The 23,296-nt window shown below is 34.3% G+C and overlaps 1 protein-coding gene across 1 annotated transcript; it reads right to left on the bottom strand.

Annotated features, from left to right (window-relative positions):
• Window positions 1–4,828: 4,828 nt before the first annotated feature.
• Window positions 4,829–5,583, bottom strand: LOC108980554 (protein VARIATION IN COMPOUND TRIGGERED ROOT growth response-like). Its single transcript, XM_018951505.2, has 2 exons — window positions 5,042–5,583; window positions 4,829–4,895 (listed from the first exon to the last, which is right to left on the bottom strand). The coding sequence occupies exons 1-2, from the start codon at window positions 5,581–5,583 to the stop codon at window positions 4,829–4,831; spliced, it is 609 nt and encodes a 202-aa protein (XP_018807050.2).
• Window positions 5,584–23,296: the final 17,713 nt, after the last annotated feature.

Below are 23,296 nucleotides of genomic sequence, written 5' to 3'. Positions count from 1 at the left end.
TTTTTGGTCTGATTTTGAGATGCCACCAAAGCACAAGATTCTGCAGCTGGAAGAATGGCAACCCGAGCCTGCCTTTGTCTCTCCTCCTGAAGTACCAGTGAGAAAGCTTTGTCAAGTGAGGGCATGGGGCTCATGATGATGATTTGACCTCGAATGCCATCATATGTCTCATTTAAGCCCATAAGGAACTTAAAGACATAGTCTGTTTGCTGCCTTTCTCCAACAGAACCGAGTGCATCACAAGTGCACAGGCCACATGAGCAGTTTGGTGATGGTCGATAGTTGTGTATCTCTTCCCATACTGCATTAAGTTGAGTAAAATATTCATTTACTGACTGAGTTCCTTGTATGATGGTCCCAAGTTGATGCTGAAGTTGATAAATGCGAGCATTGTCAGGTTGTGCAAACCTGTCTTTGAGTTTGTCCCATACTTTCTTCGCATCACCTATGAAGCAGAAATTTGATGATATCTCCTGGGAGATGGAGTGAAGGATCCAAGAGAGGATGATATTATTACATCTAACCCATGGTCCATAAAGATTGCTAGATGTAACAGGTGTGGTGATGCTTCCATCAAGGAAGCCTAATTTATTCTTGATAGAGAGAGCCAAAGTGAAGGATCGGCTCCATGATAGGTAGTTGGGGCCAGATAGAGGTGGAGTAATGACAACAGTATTAATGCCATCAGAATGGTGAAGGAAATATGGGCTGTTGGGGTCTTCGGATGGTGAGAGATTTCTGGCTAAAGGATTCATGCTAGTTTCATCTGTAGACATGATGAAATTTGAATGAGAGTTGACAGCAGCAAAAAGAGATCAAAATGAAGAAGTTGAGCAGAAGAACAGGTCAAAAGTCCTGCTCTGATACCATGTTAGAATTAAATGAAGAATGAGAGAAATAAAGCATAACTCTGTCAAGGAGAAGATTGCATGAAGACAAAGTATTGTGAGAGTCTTGATACATTCAGATATATTGTAAAATAAAATGATGATTACAGTGGAAGCCGAGAGGGTCTCTTTATACAGGCCAAGAAAGAACAAAAAATGAACTAACCAAAAAAAAAAATATTGGCGGTAGCTAACAAAACAGGAAAGAAGATTTGAAAACAATAAATAACTTTACAAGTTATCTAATAGCAGCAAAGAGTAAATCAAGAAGGATTGAGTGTGGGCACTGGCTTTCCAAATATGGCAGTTATGTTTTCAAGGTCCTTGACTGATTGTGCTGTAACAAAACATAGAGTAAATCAAGGAGGATTATCTGCTGACTTGTCTTTCAATTTTCTTGAATCTTGAGAAAACCCAAGATGGTATTGCCTTCTCTAATTAATCGGCGTCCCATATCCCTGTGCTCATGTGAGTCTGTCCTGCGAATATCAGCCACATTTCCAAAATTAACGAGTTTGCATCATGCAGGCACCGGTCCAAAAGCTGGATTCACAATATTCCGTCATCTGGACCGTGATAGTTATTGTTAAATGCTTGAACGTGATGACTACGCAGCAAATCATTCTGAATCAGGACAAAAAAAGCTTTATAAATATAACTGGTCCTAACAGGAAGTCTGGGTTAATTAATGACATCCATGACTGCAAGTCACTGATTTCTATTTTATTTTATTTTTTAAAATTTTTTTACTTAATTATTAAGAAAATCTTTTTAAATGAGTTTGTAAATTTTTTTATAAAAAATGTTTAAAATAATTTAAAAATTACTTGAAAAAAAACAAATAAAAAAGTCAAATGACAAGAAATTGAAAAGCAGGTCGCCCGAGCTGGTTTTTTTTTTTGAAAAAAAAATCAAATTTGAGTAAAACCGAAAGAGATTATAGTCCTATTAATTAAGACCAGAAAAAATTTGAGTTAATTAACAGCGATGGAACCAACAAGACAAAATCTCAACACTGCTTATCACTTCAAAATTTTCAAGGGGCCGGAAAGAAACAAAACTAAAATAGATTATCACAGCTGGTTGATATGATAATTGACATGTTCATCAGTAAAAGTACTGTGCATGCGCTAGCTATGGAGACAGGAAAATGTCGCTAGGCAACAAATTAAAACGATACGCATGAAAAGCACACGTGAAGCAGGCGTTATATTGAATGCTTGCTTTGGAAAAAAAAAAAAAAAGGGGGAAGGCGGTATATTAATAGATGAGAAAATCTATGGGTCTCTTTTTATAAGCTATTTGGAAAATTTATAATCTCATTTTTTTTTTTATTTAAATTTTTCCTTTCAAGTCTTCTACTAGCTAACTTGTTTAGATTAATTTTGTTAGTAAGTATATATATACTACTATAGAGTTAATAATTAGGAGTGAATGTAAGAAATCTCATATAGTTATTTCTATTTATATTATAAAGACTATACAATATTCAATTTTAGATTCAACAAAAAAAAAAATTTATTTACTTAATTTTTATCATTTGTTTCAAAAAATCTTACATGGTTGTTTCTATCTTAACTTTTATCGTTCAATTGAGTCGGATGGAGTTCAAGTGAGAGATTTAGATGAGTGACTTTAATAATTTAGTTTGTCCCTAGATAACAATCTTATATGGTTAATATTAAATTAATATCGGTGACACACTTTACAACCTTAAATGTTAGTTATTGTTTACCTCTACATATAATACATTTTGTTAATCGCTCCCCACTCACTAAATTCTAGTTTCGCCTCTGTACACATACCAACGTGGGTAAGTGGGTGGATGGGTGTGTATGTACAAATGTTCAAACATGGACTTTTGCAAGGACATCGGATGCAGAGAAGGCAAAAGTGCGTGAACAATAATCCACCTTTTGCCTTTTCGCGTCCTGTCTCCGTTCTGTATCTCTATCGCGGCTCGTGTACTATGTATTGTATTTTTGGATTACTGCCTAACAGTACGTGTTCAAATCAAAACGCCATCTTCCATGACAATTGCAATGCGTGGAAGTTAAAAGAACGAAGATTTTGAGCGAAAATGGAAAAACAAAACTTTCGACACCAAGTCACCATGCAAAAACCTTGTGGTAAGTAAGTACTTTAAGTACTAAGTAGCATCGTCCTTTGATCGGATTTATATTGTGGTTTCGCGGGCAACTCTTAATTTTAAAACACGCATGGCGCCGTTCAAAGCTCACACTCTTCTTTTTTTTTTTGGGCTGTGTGGCGTTTAATGTCGTTCTCGAATATAGTCGTCCGTCCAATAATATTATGCCTCGTATGGATTCTCACAATTAAAAAATAAAACCGATTGCAGCTTATCTCTCCCATTCACCTCCTTTGACATTTGTTGCTGTCTCTTCTCTTTCTCCCTTCCCCTCTCTCTCCTCAATAATTTTCGTCCCTCTCTCTCCTCAAAGTAAGTGCTATTTTCATCCCCTCTCTCTCTCATGTCCGTACAATACAACATTTGCAAGAGATTCGAGAAAATTTTCATCTCAAAAAATACAATCTCTTGTAGTGAATTAACAGCGATGGAACCAACAATAAAAAATTCCAACACTTATCCCCTAATTTTTTCAAAGAAAAAGAAAAAAATTTATAAAAAACCAGATAGGCATGGAAAGTTGGCGTATTTGAGGGGCCTTCAAATCCAATTGGGAGATAACTTAAAAGAGTTTCCACTAAAACAGTCAAAGGGCATATATTTGGACATTCTTGCTCGCCGTGCCTATCGAAGTTACTCGGAAGTCCTCGCTAGCTAGCTATTAAATGCTTCTTTAACCACTCCATTTGTTGTCAGAATGATTAAGTGGTTTTGTATATATTTACATATACATAAACATGCCCCGAGGTCAACAAGATCAGATCATAGTAGCCACAGTTAGTTGTAGAAAGCGAACAGTCAACGACTTAACATGACTTAATTTCTACGCGTACGTCTTCGATCACAATTATCCAAATGTAGATACATAATTTAAGTCTTAACTTACAATTATTATATTGACAAAATAATAAAACACATCCAGGTCCCAAGAAAGAGAACCGCCGAACAGGCACATTGGCGTTTTACGTCTTTCCCCCTTTGGGAATCTCCATCCAACACAAGCAGCCAGTTGCGTTACACATGATATATATACTGAAATGAACATTGAAATAGATTGTCACACATTGATCATATATATAATTTATGATATTAAGAGCTGGTCCTCTTAGCAGATCTGCAACTACCATAAAATTCTCGCACACGTGACACATGAATGTAATTTCAAGGCAATCACGTTTCCACCTGATCATCAAAAATTAAAAAAACTTCAAATAAAACCGTACGTTTCAGTACTATACGCGTCTGTGTGTATTATATACTCAACAGTAATAATATTCTGCTTCGATCTGCTCCTAATTATTCTCTTCCCCTATATACGCTCCCAACCAAATCTTTTTCGAGGTGTGATTCGAATCTATATATATATGTTCTGTTTGGTTTGCCAGAAAACGAGAGAAACTTGAAAACTAATTCTTCAGACATGGAATTTTTCAAGGACACTGGACGCAGAGAAGGCAAAAGTGCGTGAACAATAATCCGTATACCGTTGACTTTCCGTATCCTGTCTCCGATCTTTATCTCTATCCCGGCTCGTGTACTATGTATATGTTTGATTGTTTAGGGGTTGGGAGAGCCAATGGTTGCGCCGAATGGCACCAGTGCACCACTCCCGGCTCTTAGGGACCCCCTGGTTCAGAGAATCGCCAAGGGGTCTAAAGGTTGGGGTGCAATCCCCCAACTACTTTAAAAAAATTGCTTAACTCCCAAGGTCCGGGATACAGAATCACAGATATCTAATCAGAAACTTGAGTTTTCGACAGACGTACCATACTAGAATATTTTTTATACACTTTCAGGAACTCTGACTGATCTGCTCTATGATGGCATCAGAAGCACTCTGTAGGAATTCTGACCAATATCTGAAAACGAAAAGAGAACAAAAAAGATAGAGCAATATTAGAGACATTCTATTCTACAAAACCAGATAACAAAATATACGAAATATTTTTTCAGTCATTGAAAAGACCAATCAAGATAAGATAAAGGGAGAAAGAAAGAAAATGACCCTTTTGATGAATTGAAGTCAAGTCCAACGATATTTTTAGCTTCTTCAAGTGCTCTGCTGAATCTGATCTCAAGCTCTTTCTGATCTGAAACACAAGTTCCATTGTATATGTCCCCAACCCGAAGCTGGGACGGTTTGACATTATAAAAGATGGGTATAACCCTTTTCTTGTAGTCTATTAGCAGAGTCAACTCATGAAGACAATAGGAGGACTCACAAAATCTGGGTGAGAAAACTACAACACCAACTTTACAATCTCGAATGGCGGTATCGATCGTTTCCGACAACTTGTCACCGGCTTTCATGTTTCGGTAGTCGAGGAAAGGCCTATGCCCAAGCCGGAGAAGGTGGTCGTAGAGTAAACCAGAAAGGTTTCTTCTGGTATCGGGCCCCCGGTGGCTTATGAACACGTCGTGTGGGGGTACTGGTACAGGTACTGTTTGGATATGGTTCGGCCTGCAGTAAGGACGAGAAAAGCAGTTGGACAAAGCTTGTAACCTCGACGTGGCTGCTATCACCGCTACTTTCCCTGCGATTAGCATTACTCTTAATTATAAAAATAACCTAAGCAGAAGCTATGTAAGAGTAATGCCGCATGCCAGTACGCGTTCGAATTAAAACGCCATCTTCCATGAGTATTGCAATGCGTGGAAGTTAAAAGATAGGAAATTTTAAGCGAACATTGAAAACAAAACTTCCGATACCCAACAAAACTCCCGTAAAATTTGTTGTGGATTCGATCGGATTTTTAATTTTATATTGTGGTTTCACTTGGCAATCGAAGCTCCCGTTGAATTTATTATTTGAAAAGAAAGAGAATGATATTCTAATGATTCTCAGCGCCTCTCCTAGAGATTCTAAATGTAATGGACAGCTAACTCACTGGCTTTTTCACTTCAGACCTGACGTGGTGGAGAGCCAGTGGCCACAGCATACGGGAGAAACGGGAGAAGAACAAAGTACATTATATATATATATATATATATATTCATTATTTTCGCAAATCACATTTTATTTTTTTTATTTTTTTATCGTATAAATTATATTAAATAAATAAAATGTAATATGTATCGTGTGAAGATATTAATGAATAGCAAAATTTATATATATAAATATTTATATATATCCCCGAGCGTTGTAACGTTGAAGGGCTGGTTTACTGCGTTGATTTTAAGTACGTAGTATTAGGTTGTATTTGAATGTTGAATTGAGTTGAGTTAAGATGATAAAATATCGTTAGATTATTATTTTTTAATATTATTATTATTTTAAAATTTTAAAAAATTAAATTATTTATTATATTTTATATTAAAATTTAAAAAAATTATAATGATGAGTTCTGATGAATTGAGATGGATTTATAAACCAAACCTAGCTCGTTAAGATTGAATTTCATTAATTGCTGCTACGTTTGGAAGGCTAGTTATTATGGATAACTGGATTTGTGGATCTTAGTGATTGATGAGTTTCAATTTCACAAGATAATGGATTTCTTGTAGCTTTTGTTGTTGGTTTCGCTCTGTTTAAATAAATAAGGATAATATTTATTTTGGTCAATCATGGCTACAGTAGTTCCGGTGAATGAATATTTATTTTCCTGAAATTCTGTGCACTGAAGCGGTAATGCATGAGTGATTTTATTTTACCATTGGTTAGTTTTTATTTTGGTACAAAGCAATTTGATTGTTGTGTTTCATCAAATATTCTTTTATATATCCATCCCACGATTCCCATCGCCTTATCAACAGTAAATTTTGTTTGAGGTAGAAAACTACGTTTCAGCCATTTTTCCTTTCGTTGGTGCATTGATGGCACTGCACACATAAATTTGATGCTCAATATCGAGGGTGGAGTTGGCACGCCGTTAGGCACGAGGCCCATCGGGAGAGACCTCAGAAACCACTAGAGGCGATTTCTGTCGCCAACATGACACTCATCACCCCATGGCAAGCTCGAACCTACCCCACCAATGCAGACAACATATCTCCCATGCGAGATAGGTGATGGCTAGCAAGAAACCCCCTAGCCACAATGGCCTCGCAGTGTGCCTGCCACCCGAAGGAGACAGAAACCGAAGATCAGATCTTTACCTAATGGTGATGGATGGCGACAACGAGCTCAAGGTGCAGGGGCAAGGGCTATCAGGGTGGTGGTTTACTCTGGTTTCATCGTTCTTCAATCATGATTTTGGGTGGAGCAGTGTAGGTGGGCTTGCAATGGTTGTTGCTCACGGTGGTTGGTGGCTGACCATCACGGTGGTGGCGATCGGTGTTGTCTATGCTATTGTTGTGGCTGTTATGGTGCTACTCAAGGTGGAGGTAGACTGGGTGGCTTGCTGGTGCGATGCAAGTGGTGGTTTGCGGTTAAGAAGGGGCGCGACGTGCAGCTAGTGACTCGCAATGTTGCCGAGGTGGTTCTTGGTGGCTCACGGCTGGGCAGGGGCTAGCAATGATGGACGACGGCTAAAATCCTGAGGAAAAGGAAGAAGAGAAAGCGGGAGGGAGAAATTGATAAGGGAGAGATAAAATGTAACACCATCTTTCCTTAGATTAGGGATGTCACGTACTTATGTAAATAAAATTAGACAAGATACTTGCATAATTAAATAAAATGAGAACTGCTTCCCAACGGTCGGGCTGAGAATCCCACTAAATCAGCCCTCAACTCAACTGAAGCCACATAGGAAAATACACGATAATTTGAATACGCTTACCCACAGACAATCAAAGAGTCGTATGCCCTCTTAGCCCTTTCCCTTCGAGACCGACCCTCTCTGCCCCTTTCTTCCTTGCTACCTTTCGTTGCACTGCCTCAATTAATGAAAGAAGTCTTTTCAAAGGAAGATGCTGAAACAATAAGCCAGATTCCTATTAGCCTTTACAACAAGCCAGACAAACTGATGTGGAGAAGCACAAAAGATGGTACATCTACCAATGTTTTGAATTTCATACCATACCGGTCGGTATGGTCGGAATATATCGTTTCTATGACGTAGCTGGTACAGAGAAATGTATAGTTTCGTACCGGTCAAAATTTCAGCCGTTTTGGCCCGTATCGACCGATATTTCGGGCATTACTTTTTTTCTTCTTTTTCTTCTTTTATTTCATTTCTTCAAACTACAAGTTTATTTTTAAACCCCTAAATTCATACCAAACTATTTATAATTTATATATATACTATTCTTTTGAAATATAATTTATATATATAATTTATTTATATATAAACTATTCCAAAACGATATCTGAAACAATACCGATACCGAAATATCTCGTTTCAATGCCTCAACCGAAATGGTCACCGGTACGGTATTCAAAACATTAATATTTACAGCTAGGAATGCTTATTATCTACAAGGAAAGCTTCAAGAAAGAAAGAAAAAAAATAAAAAAGGCCAAAGTTCACAAAAATCCTATAATGTAGAAGACTGGACCAGAATATGGAAACTAGATATCCCTCATGCTACAAAAAATTTCTCGTGGAGAGCTTGTCTCAACATTCTACCTAGTAAGGTGAACTTGTGCAAGAAGAAGATATTGGAAGATCAGATTTTTCCTCTTTGCTTAAAAGAACCAGAAACCACAGAACATATTCTATGAGAATGCATCTCGGCAAATGATATCTTGGGACAATGCTCAATGAATATTCAAAAAAGCAAGGCATCATGTAAGAGTCTAAAGGTACTATTAGAAGATATGTTCAGTAACTTGCAAAAGAAATAAATGGAAGAACTGTCTCTAGTTTTTTTGGAATTTGTGGTGGGGAAGGAATGAATTTATTTTCTAAAGCATTTTGATTGAACCTAAATCAGTACTGAACAGAGTGCATCAAATGTTACTAGATATTGAAACAATGGAAACAAGTGTATTCAACAGGGACAATAGGAACACAGAGTTCACTACAACATAATTGCTTTTTAGTGACGGTTGGAAAATTGTGACAGTCCATAGATCGTCACTAAAAGGCATTTTCTGTGACAGTTTCTGAAAACCGTCACTAAAGATAGAATGAGATTTTTTTACGTTCCAACATATGGGAAATATACGTTCGAACGTCACATATATGTTCGAACGTTATGTCTGTTTACGTTTGAATGTAAAATGTTTTGGCGCAACCGTTCGCACGTTATTAATTAACGTTCGAACGTAAAAATTTTCTGTCAATGTTCGAACGTTAAGTAATAACGTTCGAACATTCATTGTAAATTTAAATTAAATGACTTTAATTTAAAAATAATGTGGTTTTTATTGTGCATAATTTGTGAACAAGTCTAAAAAATTGAATTGTATATATTTATATATACACAATTTGTAATATATAAATATATATTTATGTTTATATATATTTGAAATGCAGTGATTTAGTATTAAAGTTGAAAAATATAACATCAAAGAAGATTAAAAATTGAAATTAACAAACGGTAGAAATATTCAATAATATTTTTCATTACAAATATTAAAAATAAAATACAAGATTTAATAAAATGTAGTAAACAACAGTCAGATGATAACGTTATCCGCAAAAGTCGAACTCCGTACCTCCTAAGTCAAGGTATCAACCTTGTCGTTGAGGATAGTTACACGATGGGTGAGTTCGGCAACAGACGCCGATATAGCCTCGAGCGATCGATCGATCTTATGATCGATATGCGCAGTCAGCTGTGAGATGACCGCATCAACCCAAGCAGGCCGCACATCTCCTACAGATGTGCTCGACGTATGCTGACTACTACTCCCGACATGACCTGGCTCAGGCTGCGTCGGAGGAACTAGATCCTCTACAGAGGATGGCTGATGTCCCCTTGCCTGTCCAATGCTACGTCGATGCGTGGTCATGTCGAGGGGGCTCATCTGATCTTTGACCCGCTCCTCTGCCTGGGTCGGCACTCCCCGTGCAAGTAATAGTAGGCTGATGAGGACACCGTATGGGAGATTATCTGTGGAGACGATGCTCGCCTCGTAACGGATCCTCTCAAAGATGTGCAGTGGCAAATCTATAGGATCTCCACGTGCCACTCATATCAAAAATTGTGCCCGAAACCGACTAAATGTGGTTTTATGAGCCACGGGATCGACATTTGTTGCAACAATAAGGTGCAACATGCGGAAGAAATGCAGCAGATGGTTCTGGTTGAAGGCGTTCTTCCGCTCGATCTGCATGCGGTCCCTCCCGGTGAGAATGTAGAAATCCTCGTCTCGGTCATCATCCCGAGCCTCGACGCCAGTATCCTCAGCCTCTGACTGGCCTGCATCTCTGGCTGATGCTGACTCAAATGCCTGGCCAGTAGATGATGTAGAAGTGCCTACATCCTCACGGGGTGTTGAGTGTGCAAATGTCTCAACTCCTCGACGAATCCCAAGGTGCTCGCCGATGACATCTGGTGATACCTCAATGGAAACACCGCGTACAATCACAGTGTGAGAGGATGCATCATGAGGCATGTCACACATCCCCATATAAAATTCTTGAACCATTGAGGGGTACATCTTCCCCCTCAATGTGCAAATATTTCCTCAGCCTCTACTGAGGAAAACATCTCTCAGGTTCGTCTGCTGCCAACAGAGTTTGTTGAACTCATTAATCAGGATCTCTCGCTCTACCATAACAGTACGAGCTCCGATACGGGCAGTGTCCGATGTGGCTCCTTTCCTCTCTCGTTTCCTAGTATGCAGTGGAAGAGCCATATCCTGAAAATAGAAAAGGAAAAAAAATTATTTACATTAATGCATTTTTTTGTATTAATTTGAAGCTGCTCTGCATTAATGTTCGAACATTTTGACGTTCGAACTAAAGATAAACGTTCGAACGTTAGTTTACGTTCGCAATCAATAATGTAAATAAATTGATTTTCGAATGTAAAACATATACGAATGTAAAACATAACGTTCGAGAAATAAATATTGTGAAGTACGTTCGGATTTAACGTTCAAACGTGTTTTACGTGTGAACGTAAATACAACATCCGAACGTCGAAGCATGAATAACGTAGAAATCACTACGTTCGAACGTTATAATTAAACGTCCGACCGTATGTGATTTACGTTCGAAAGTAAAATATAACGTTCGGACGTATTTCGTACCTAATATTTAGAGTATACATTAAACGTTTTTAAAATTGATGAATAAAACGTTCGAATGTAAGAAGGTTACGTTCGATATAGAATCGTAATGGCTCTGTAATATAAACGTCGTACGTTCGAACGTCTCGGTGAAACGTTCGAACTTATACGACGCAGAGCTTTAGTCGACTCAGCGATTATTGAAATCTCGAAAATTTCTCTACAAGGTTCTAAATGTCGAAATGTACCGTAGAAATGAATATACATATTCAAGAAACATTTCTACGGTGACTATTCGGCCAATGGCTGGCCGTGGTGGCCGGAAAATGAAGTTGAATATCCGGCCACCATTTATCCCATTTTAAACAAAACTCAATCCAAATCTCAATAAAATATATGTTATATTGAATAAAAGATGAATGCCTACCTTTTTGTGACGGTTGTGGCGGAGTTGACGGCGGCGGTGACGGAGGCGTGGCGGCGTGCAACGTAATGGACGTTTGTTGATGAATAGTTTTGAATATGTCGTTTTGACGTTCAGTTTTGGCCTTATATACACATAACGTTCGAATGTAATAGTAATTACGTTCGAACGTTTGTCAATTTAATTTCAAAAATAATATCTATAATATATTATATTATAAATGTTTATATATTATATTAAGATGTTATATAATATTATTGACAATTAAGCCAAATTGGTTTGACGTTTGTGATACTTGTTATACTATATAAAGTTTAGCAATATGTTTATACATGTTGTTGTGATTTTATGCTTACTCTTAAAATAATTGTGAGTATTGTTTGTAGTTTTGTGAATAGTTTATGAGTTATGGTTTTTTTGATGAATTAATATATGTATAAATTGTTGTAGAATATTGTGCTGAATTCTGTGATGGATTTAATACATAAAATATTCTTATATTATATATATTTATGTTCATCATTTAAAGTATTATGTTATCATACTCGATAAAAATATGTAGTATATGGAGTTATTCGAGATATATACAATGTAGATGATATTTTATTCTATAAATTTTATATACCTATCGAAGTTTAGTATAACAGTTCGAAGAGATCATTTAATATGCTAGACAAGAGAAGATATATCCTTAAGATTTGATATATAGTAGTATAGTTTATATATTATATTTTAGAATTGTACTTATGTTCTCATTGCTTATGGTTATATCATTAATGTTACTATTGTTGTGTATTATTGTAATATTTATTTATTATATTTAGTTTTTGATAATTAATTGTTAAGTAAATTTATTATATATTAATATGTTTTGTGTATATTATTATAATATATATATTATAATACAATATATTGAATATTAAAGTTGATGCAATTTAAATTATTATTTGTGAATGACGTTTGAATATGTTTTTGTTACAAATATATGTATTAATATTGTTGTGAATATATAAATGTTATGTGAATATATTGTGATATATTATTTGTATAGTTTGTAAATAGTTTAGTTCTATTTATTTTATTATGATAATAATATTAACAAATATAAAAAAGTAATTTTAAGAATATAATTAATTATATAACTTAAAAGTTTAGTATGAAAATTAAAATAAGAAATTAATAATAGTTTATAATAAATATTGAAGTATAAATTTTAATTAAGTAATCATAAATAATTTAATTATATTATAAAATTATATTTAAAACTTTTAAAATATATTAATTATTTATATTATATAAAATATAATTTAAAATTTTAATATAACCTTTAAATACTCTTCAATAAAAAATCTTGAACCTACTAAAAATAAGTTGAGATTAAGTAAATATACTTATTTATTATAAACTAAAGAGAAAATAAAGATCTAGATGCTTATATAAAAATTATATATTATATCTTAATAAATAAATAACTTATAAATTAAGTATAATAATTAGAATTAAGATTAATTAATTATATAATAATAATCTCAGAAATTATAGTATAACCTTTGAAATTATTATACTTTAAGAATGATGATCTTGTACACAACGAGGGAATATGATCTTGAAGAAATGTTGAAATTTTAATTTAATTGCACTGTCATAGTCTCTCCGGCCTTGAGAGTTTCAAGGTCGGACAGTTTGTGAGGGTACCCGGTTTCAAGATCACAAGGTTGTGTACAAGATACGAAACTTAGGACATAATATTTTGTAAAAACGTTCTATGTTTACATTGTTACAAATATATTGTCCTTAAGCTTTGTTAATATGTTTTGTAATAAAATTACATATATATTGTCCTTAAGCTTTGTTAATACATGTTTTGTGAATAATAATTAAAATTATAATTAAAATTATATAATAACTTTTAAAATTATATATATTAATTATAATTTCTAAATTTTAGTCTAATTGCTTGACTGTCTTAACTAAAATGTGATAATATAATTTGAAATTAAGTAATAACAAATAAAAGTAACTATTTACGAATTATAATAATTAAAATTATAGTATAACTTTTGAAATTAAGTATATCAATTAAAATTATACTTTAAGAATGATGATCTTGTACACAACGAGGGAATATTATCTTGAAGAAATGTTGGAATTTTAATTTAATTGCTTGACTGTCATAGTCTCTCCGGCCTTGAGAGTTGTCAAGGTCGAACAGTTTGTGACGGTTAAGTAATTAGACTAAAATTTAAACATTTCTTCAAGATAATTCTCCCTCGTTGTGTACAAGGCACGAAACTTAGGGTCACATAATTATCTTCCATCTCTCTTTAATTTAACAATATAACACTACTTGAAGGTGACATTGTTAATGTAAACAACATGGAGACATTGTTAGTATGATTTTTTGCTAGATGTGTGTGACATTGCATAAATATCCTTAGACCCGTTTGGGAATCAGTGTACATTTATGTGTCCACTGATTCCTGAATTGTCCAGTGTGGACAGTTTGAGATTATATTATCTGTATTGTACATTTTTGTTACTCGCTACTTTCCACGTTTAATATGAAGTTTGGTGTCTTCTTCTACTGTTCTTCGGGTATACTGTTCGTTAGGGTTACAATCCCGATATTTGAACATGTATACTTGGAGAACTATGGGGAGGTGCTGCCGAAATTTCTACTAACGTGGAAATTAGTAGAGTGATGAGATTTGTGCAATATGGAGAATATAATCTCGAATGGGATAGGACCAACTACCTTAAAAAAGAAGCAATGAGAATTGGAGCATGACATGCATGTGGTATTTTCAATATACGTGTTATTAATATATAGATGTTTTTTGAAATGGACAAAAATTGGATGCGTCTGGACGATAGACTTGGAAAGGATTACGTACCCTATGCACGTGGAGTAAGAACCTTCATTGATTTTATATTTATATCTTTTAATTATTTACATTCATATTCGTTCTATATATTATATGCATGTGTACATATTACAATTAATATTTTTAATATATTTTATAGCACTTGAGTTCTACAAATGCACATAATAGATCCGCTCTGACTGTCGATCATCGTGCCGGTTCAAGGTCATTCCACCGTCTTGCTGAAAAAATGTAATTAAAAAATTATAGAATTCATTTATTTTCATGATATTCTTTCTGATAAATACTAACATTATCTTTTTAAAATTGCTAATATTGTCGCTTTGTTAGAAACGTGATGATCCTGAAAATTTTTCCCTCATTCATGTCTATGTTGCTGCTCACACTAATGAGCATAGTGAGTGGATGGATCCTGTCGCTGCAGATAATTATGTAAGTAGTGTTAATTTTGTTCAATAAATTATTTATATAACATTTTAATAGTTTATTTCTTATTTCTATTTCTTTTAATACGTTACTAAATTATTTACGATCATTACCTTTTAAATTGCAGAGAAAAATGATGGAGATGCAGTCGGCTTCTGAGGAATCATCTCCTAGTGACATAAACATATTCACGCAAGTGCTCGGGCCGCAGTCTAGTATGGCAAGAGGTTTGGGACGATCTATCAAGCATAAATGTTCATCCTCCTCAACCTCATCGGCTTCACAAATTAATAATCTTACGGCAGATTTAGAAGCTGCACGGCGTGAGAATGAGTATATGAGGTCGAGACAGCAAGAGTTAGAGTCTCTCTTAGAACGACACTCTCATTTAGAGACGCGTTTGCAGGACCAACAGAGAGACCAAGAGGAAAGAATACGCAGTGAAGTGCAAGAGCAAGTGCAACGAGAGATGATGGTGCAACTGGAGCGTGTTATGTCGTTGCAACAGAATCCCCGTGGGCGAGGGAAAAAGAAGAAATAAATTTTATCAATATTTCTGACTAGTTTTAATATCTAATTTTGTGCTTTTATAAGACATTGTTATTATTAATTGGGTATGTAATATGATATAACATTGGTATTATGTTTTTAAATTTTATGAAATTAGTATTTCTGATATGTACGTTCGAATGTAAATAAAAATCGTTCGAACGTTGGTTCATAGAACAAACGTTCGAACGTAAATACAATTTGATCGTTCGAACGTCAAATTGTACGTTCAAACGTATTCACGCTAAAATGAACAAACCGTTCGAACGGTAAAGCGATTAACGTTCGAACAAGGAACTTGCATTCGAACGCTCATTCGTTTACATTCGAAATAACGTCCGAACATTATACGCGCTACGTTTGAACATTTATGTTTACGTTCGAACAAATATTCGAACGTTTATTGTAGTTAACGTTCGGACGCTTTAACATTCGAACGTAAATATATTGCGTTCGAATGATTTTCAACGAACGTAAAATTCTCTCATTCGAACGCCAATCGGTTGGGTGAACGTCCGAATGTAAATATGATACGTTCGAACGATATTCAGCAAACGTCAAATTATCTCATTCGAACGCCAATCGGTCGGGTATAACGTCCGAACGTCATATTTTACGTCCGAACGTTATTTTCTGTGACAGTTTATAACCGTCACAAAAACATGAACGTTCGAACGTTGTACCGAACGGAACACTTCCAACCGTCACTAAAAATATTTTTTGTGACGGTTGAACAGTAAAGCGTCACCAAATGTTTTCTGTGACACACTTTAGGTGACGGTTGTGGTGACGGTTTCAAACCGTCACCAAATATGTTTAGTGACGGTTTGTCCTTTTTTGGTGACAGTTTCCGCTGTCACAAAAGGCACATTTTGTTGTAGTGGAAATAAGTGGTACTTGGCAAAATCCACCACCAGGTTTTAGCAAGATCAATTGGGACATGTCAGTTTATAAAAATCAGTGTATGATTAGAATTGGAATTGTTGTTAGGGATGAGGAAGGCAATATATTGGCCACCATGAGAAAGAAACAGACTCTACTTCATGATCCACTATTAGTAGAAGCAAAAGGAGCTGTCATAACAGTAAACTTTGGAATTCATCTAAGAATGAGAAAAATAATTTTAGAAGGTGATTCCAAAAAAGTAATAATGAATATTCAGAAACAACCGACAAATGAGAGTTATTTTGATATGATCATATCAAAAATTAGATCAAGAATCTTATGTTTTGATGTTTGTAATGTTAAACATATCCATAGAGATCAAGGCAATGTAATAGCACATACACTAGGTAAAAATGCTTTGTCCATTCTGATGGAATAATGTATAGTGAATATGGAGAAAACTCCCCACTATATTCAACAATTGTTATGATACAGTTTCATCAACGAAATGAGGTTTATAAAAACAAAATTACATAGAAGTGAGAGGAGCAAAGAAAGAAGACGGGTGAAGACGTTTTTCTTCTCCCAAAATACCAGGGAGCTAATCCCAGAAATTGACCGGCTTTTTCCCGTGGGGTATAGTCAACGGTCAACATATTGTTCCGATAAGGTGTCTTATAAGTGTACTTTTTTTAATTCTCTTAAATAATTTTTAAAAAATTATAATATTATTAAAAAATATTTTTATAATTATTAAGTAAAAAAAAAAAAACAAGCGTATTGTCGGCACAATGGCAATGTCTTCACATGTAACCTGACATCATCAGTGTCAGACACCGCTTACGGCAGGAGTTATATTAGAAAAACTCTATATACAGTCGGTATGTGCAGTCGAAATACAATCGGATGTCTGACAGCTTGGGTCCCACTCTCTTCTTTTCTTCCTCCACTTTCTTCCTCCCTCTTTCTCTTCCCTCTTTTTTCTCAACAGATGGCCTATTCTCTACAGGATTGCTACGGGATTGGAGACACCCATCATTCTAAACAAATTTCAATCACTATTCTTCTTTCTGCTTTTTTAAGCTTTGGTGCTAAGTTGTTAGCCCACAACCATACATACTGAATCAACATCCTCCAAATAAAAGTAAGAATAATGGGAAGAATGAATAAAAATGTCCAGCTCAAGCACCCTCACTTATGGAGGTCCCCCTTTCCACTCCAGACAGTCTCTATCTCAAAGGGAAAAACACTGACTGGTGACTGCTGGGAAAATTTTGCGTTGATTGCTTCTTGATAAAATAAAAAAATGATGAAGTTAATTGCTTTGATTAGTTTTCTTTCTAGCTTCTACCTAGTCAAATTTTACCTCACCATTTGGTTGTTGGGAAAAATACAAGAGAACATAATCTATGTAAGAGAAAAAGTAGAGAGAGTAGTCGTTGGCTTATAAGACAACTAAGGAGGCACCCACAAAGGAAGTTGAACAGCCGCACCCATTTTTGCTCCCATGGCGTAACGACTCAAACTTAGAGAGAGAGAGAGAGAGAGAGAGTTGCTTGAGATAAAATTTGTATATAGATAACGGACTAATGTATGAAGAAGGAAAAAACTAACTTATCCAACATATAGATCTATTAAAAAATCTAAGATAAAAAATACAAAACCAGCCACAAAATAATTTATCCCAAAAAAAAAAAAAAGCAAGAAAAAAAGAGAAAGATACGAGAAAGAAGAAACCGAATAAGAAACAAAAGTTTACCGGAAAAGAGAGAGAGAGAGAGAGAGAGGGGTATGGTTTGCTTTCATCCTTTTTTAGTTTTTTTTATTCCTACGTTTACCTGCTGCTTACATATACCGACTGTACCTAACAAAATTGGTTATATTATAAATATAATATATGGATCCGAAGATTCGGTGTTGAAAAGGACATACATGGGTCAATGGTGTTGTATAATGTAATAAAATAATATTATTTTAAATTTAATTTTGACTTTTATTTTTGATTTGATGTATTTAAATATAATAAAAAAAATATTATTATATTTAAAGTTGTATGAATAAGTTATTAGTCTATTATTATTATTATTATTATTATTTTAGGTCAATGGTGTTCCTGTAGCAAGCAATCGCAAGTGTTAAGGATTTGACTCATGTAACGTCGTCCAAGGGCTGGTTTACGATTGAATTTCATTAATTGCTACTCCAATTGGAAGGCTTTGTTATTACGCTAGCTACCATTGATGATATTACGTACGGTCATTCCTGCAATGGAAACAATTAATTCCTCGTTTATTTTGATAATTTTTCTAAATTCGTTTTGTTTTATAATTATAATTTTTTTTTAATTTTTACTTAAAATAAAATAAATAATTTATTTTTATAAATTCTAAATAAAAAATAATATTAAATATATATATTCTAACAATATTTTATTCAATTTTTAACTTTAATCTTAACTTATCTCATCTCATCTTATCTATAAAAATAAATAAGATTATGTCAAAAAACTTTGACTTAAGTTATTAATTAAATTCGTTATTACAAAACTATATATAATTATAATAAATCTTCAAAGTAAACTAACAAAAACGCAACATATAGAGGAAAATAACAAAACAATTCTTAATTAACAACTTTAAAAATATATATAATTAAGGTAGACTAATCATCCAAATTCAGATGAGAAATAATAGGAAAAGTACAGTAAATTATGAAATTCAAAGAAAAATATTACATATATATATATATACTGCATGAAATCATATATGCATGATGATCAGTATGCTTCAGCTAATTAAATACACTCGATCGATCGAAGATTTTTGGGCTGGCCTCAAACAAAACATACGTAAAAAAGCCAATCGTAACACAACTGCAAACAAGCATGAAAGAATTCAGAATCATATGAAAAAACAATTAATTGGGCATCAGAAAGGGCACGTACGTATCCTGACGATCATGAGTATACCTTAAAAACCACACATAGTATATATATAATCCCTCAAAACTTGAACCATATACGTGATTTCTGTAGAAAAATACGGACATATAAGATTCTTAGTTTTAGACAAAAATCTTAAAAATACAGGTCGACCATACTACGGAGGCTTGCTTGGTATGCCTTCCAATGCATGCATTTGTCAGATTAGACTCATAAATTAAGGTATAGAATTGATCTAATTCACTAATCTTCATGGTCGGGACCGGGAAACATGGTTCTGTACATTTTGCAGGGACCATAGAATGAAACAAATCTATTTAATTATAATATTGGATTTTTTTAATTTTTAATTTTTTTAATTTTTGAGATGAAACAAATCTATTTAATTATATTGGTTCCGGAAACGGATGGTGCATGCGAAAAAAAAAAAAAAAAACCGAAAAACAAAAACGCGGGAGATCATGATCTCTGTGTTGCCATGCTTTGGTCTGAAAATGGCGCTGGCCGTGCAGGTCGTTCAAATGTTTATAAAGTCCTTCTGATTGAAAAAGTAGATTATATATATATATATATATATAATTCTTATTGTATCTTATAATTTTGTTTACAAATTTTGACAAATAAGCTGTAGTTTTGACTTTAATTTGGTCAGTCTCTTTATATAATTTCTATATAAATATACGAATAAATATTATATAATAAGGATTCAAGCAACAAGCATACTATTAGCCAGGAACATTTATGATTTCCTTTTATGTTCTGAAATACTTAAAATATTCGAATATAAGAATTGTTTCGTTTATGTCTGACTACTCGAAGCTAGCTTGTCATGCATGTACTGCATGTGGGCGGCCGGCTCTGTCCATTTTGCTTTTTCCTAGTGATATTGTGCGGTACATGATTATTTGATAATGGGTGAGTCAGTGCCGGTTGACGATTCACGATTGTGTACATTAATTAATTTTACTTATCTTTTTTTATTATTGGTCTGTCGACAGTTCTTGATTTAAAATTGGTATAAATATAAGTTAAATATTGTTGGTATTGACTTTCAATGGAGGTTTGGTTATACATATTACATATTAATAGTTAGAAAGATCACATCAAAAATCGTACTTGGTAATAAGAATTAGTAAACAATTTTATTAAATAATTAATTTGTATTTGGACTAATCATTCATAATTATTTCAAAGATGATCAAATATGATCAAATAAATTCGCTTCATTTGAAGTAAATTTGAACGTACCCAACTGTTTGAACATCATTTTGGGATGAAACTGTTTTATCTCTAAAAACAAAATTACATTCAAACGGGTCGTTCAGATTTCATCCCTAAAAGTCTTTTTTTGGATCGAACAAAAAAATTCATAAATGAGTTTGTAAAAAATATTTTTTTACTTAATTAATAAAAAAATATTTTTAAATGAGTTTGTAAATTTTTTTATAAAAAATGTTTAAAATAATTTAAAAATTACTTGAAAAAAAACCCAGAAAAAAGTCAAATGAAAAGAAATTGAAAAGCAGGTCGACCGAGCTGGATTTTTTTTTTTGAAAAAAAAATCAAATTTGAGTAAAACCGAAAGAGATTATAGTCCTATTAATTAAGACCAGAAAAAATTTGAGTTAATTAACAGCGATGGAACCAACAAGACAAAATCCCAACACAGCTTATCACTTCAAAATTTTCAAGGGGCCGGAAAAAAAAAAAAACTAAAATAGATTATCACAGCTGGTTGATATGATAATTGATATGTTCATGAGTAAAAGTACTGTGCATGCGCTAGCTATGGAGACAGGAAAATGTCGCTAGGCAACAAATTAAAGCGATACGCATGAAAAGCACACGTGAAGCAGGCGTTATATTGAATGGCTTGCTTTGGAAAAAAAAAAAAGGGGGAAGGCGGTATATTTATAATAGAAGTTTCTCTTAATCTGATTTGGATAGTAAAATCATATCAACTCATCTTATTTTATCACATCTAATCATTATAATTTTTCTAATGATTATAATCGGACAATTTGTCACCAGCTTTCAAGCTTCGGTAGTCAATGAAAGGCCTATGCCCCCGCATGAGAAGGTGGTCGTGAAGTAATCCAGCAATGTTTCTTCTGGTATCCGGACCCCGGTGGCTTATGAACACGTCTTGTGGGGCAACTGGCATTGTTTGGACATGGTTCGGCCTGCAGTAAGGACTAGCAAAGCACTTGGGCCAAGCTTGGCTACTATAACCGCTACTTTCCCTGTGATTAGCATTACTCTTAATTACATCAATAACCTAGGCAGCAGTTATATATGTAAGAGTAATATTACTGCCTGCCAGTACGCGTTCAAATCAAAACGCCATCTTCCATGACAATTGTAATGCGCATGCAGAAGTTAAAAGAAAGTAGATTTTGAGCGAAAATGGAAAAACAAAACTTTGACACCAAGTCACCAAACAAAAAACTTGTGTTAATTAACTGTAAGTAGCATCGTCCTTCGATCGGATGTATATTTGAAGTCTTAAAACACGGATGTATTATTTTTCTAGATAGACGTCGTTCTCGAATATAGTCAATATTACACAACCACCAAACTTGTTAGAGCACTGGCAATGGACTATTGCCAAGTCCAAGTCTAAATTGCATCTGATTCTGAGGTAAAATCTCTGGCATTGGAATAGGTAAAGGCATATTTTTCTAATTTTAGCTGTATTAAAATCCTCAAGCTAGTCATACTTGGCAAGTTCATGTAGAAGGAGCAAACATACATTTTATTGTTTCTGCTCTTCCTTTCTCTTGTGTTTTCCATTTCCCTCGTATTTGCCCTCGTCTCTCGTCTTTCCCCTTTCCCTCGCCATTTTTTTTCTGAAGCTCCTATCGCGTCTTCTCTCTCTCGCTCGTCTCTCTGTTTGCCATTTTTGTTTTCTAAAACTCCTCCCCCTCTTCTCTCCGTTTGCCATTTTTCAACCTCTGAAACTCATCTCCCTCTTCTCTCCCTCGCACGTCTCTCACTCTTCTCTCCATTTGCCATTTTCTTTTTCCGAAACTCCTCTCCCTCTTCTCTCTTCCTCAATCGATTTTCTCTTCGTTCCTGGGTCGATCTTCGACGGTTGTGCAATTTTCCCTCTCTCTCTCTGTTGGCTTGGCTCAAGAACGCAACAGTCTCTCTTGGTTTGGGTTGGTAAAACTACCGAAACTTTATTTGGGTAATCTTTGTATTGAGTATGAATTTGTGAATTTGTGAAATAGGTATGAATTTGTTTGGATAAGATTGTTAGTATCATGGCTAATTTTTCTACAGTTGGTGTTGTTGATTTTTCTGAAGTTGGTGTTGCTGATTTTTCTTCAATTGGTTATTATCGCGTCTAGCCAGACCTCCTCTTAGATTCTTAGAGCTGAGCCCCCATATTTTTTTTTATGTTTTCGGTAACTACAATCCGTTGTTTCTGCTTTCATTTTTTTGGGTTTGTTTGCTTTACGTGCATGGCCATTTTCTTGTGTCTCACTCTGTTGTTTTACTAGTCATTTTGGTTATCGATTGGTTTTGTGTGCGCTATTGGTTACTCGGTTCTGTATTTCCTTAGTTGTTGTTGTTTTTGTGCATATTCAGGGTTTTGATTTGAGCTTATATTCGACATGAAAAGATAATATTGGGATTTTCTTGTTTACTAGTTTATATGCTTTCATGTAGAGGCTATTTTTTTTAACCTGTGCATCACCACACCTCTATTTTTTTTACGTGTGCACATGAATCAAAATACCTTTTTTGTCAATCATGTAAAGGATGGACTCAAATTAAACTGACTGGGTTGAAGTGGCTCTTTGTTTCATCTCAATTTTCAATTCAATTTCATCTCTACAAAAGTTGATTATTATTGTGGACCTGTTTGACAACATCAATTTGACCTTTGGAATTTGAATTCTTCTCATTGTAGTTGTTTTAAAACTTCCCACCGATCCCAGCTTCTTCATATCATTCATCAACAATTAAATGTCCATTTCAATAAAAGAGCCAAGCATATTAATTCAGGGTTTTGATTTGAAAATGTCCTAAATTTTTCCTAATTTAAGCTCTTCTTTCATGTAAGCATGCTTTAGGGTGTA

The sequence above is a fragment of the Juglans regia genome, chromosome 12 (genome assembly GCF_001411555.2).
Source record: "Juglans regia cultivar Chandler chromosome 12, Walnut 2.0, whole genome shotgun sequence".
Classification (NCBI taxonomy): Eukaryota; Viridiplantae; Streptophyta; class Magnoliopsida; order Fagales; family Juglandaceae; genus Juglans; species Juglans regia.
This window is presented reverse-complemented; position numbering and strand designations above follow the sequence as displayed.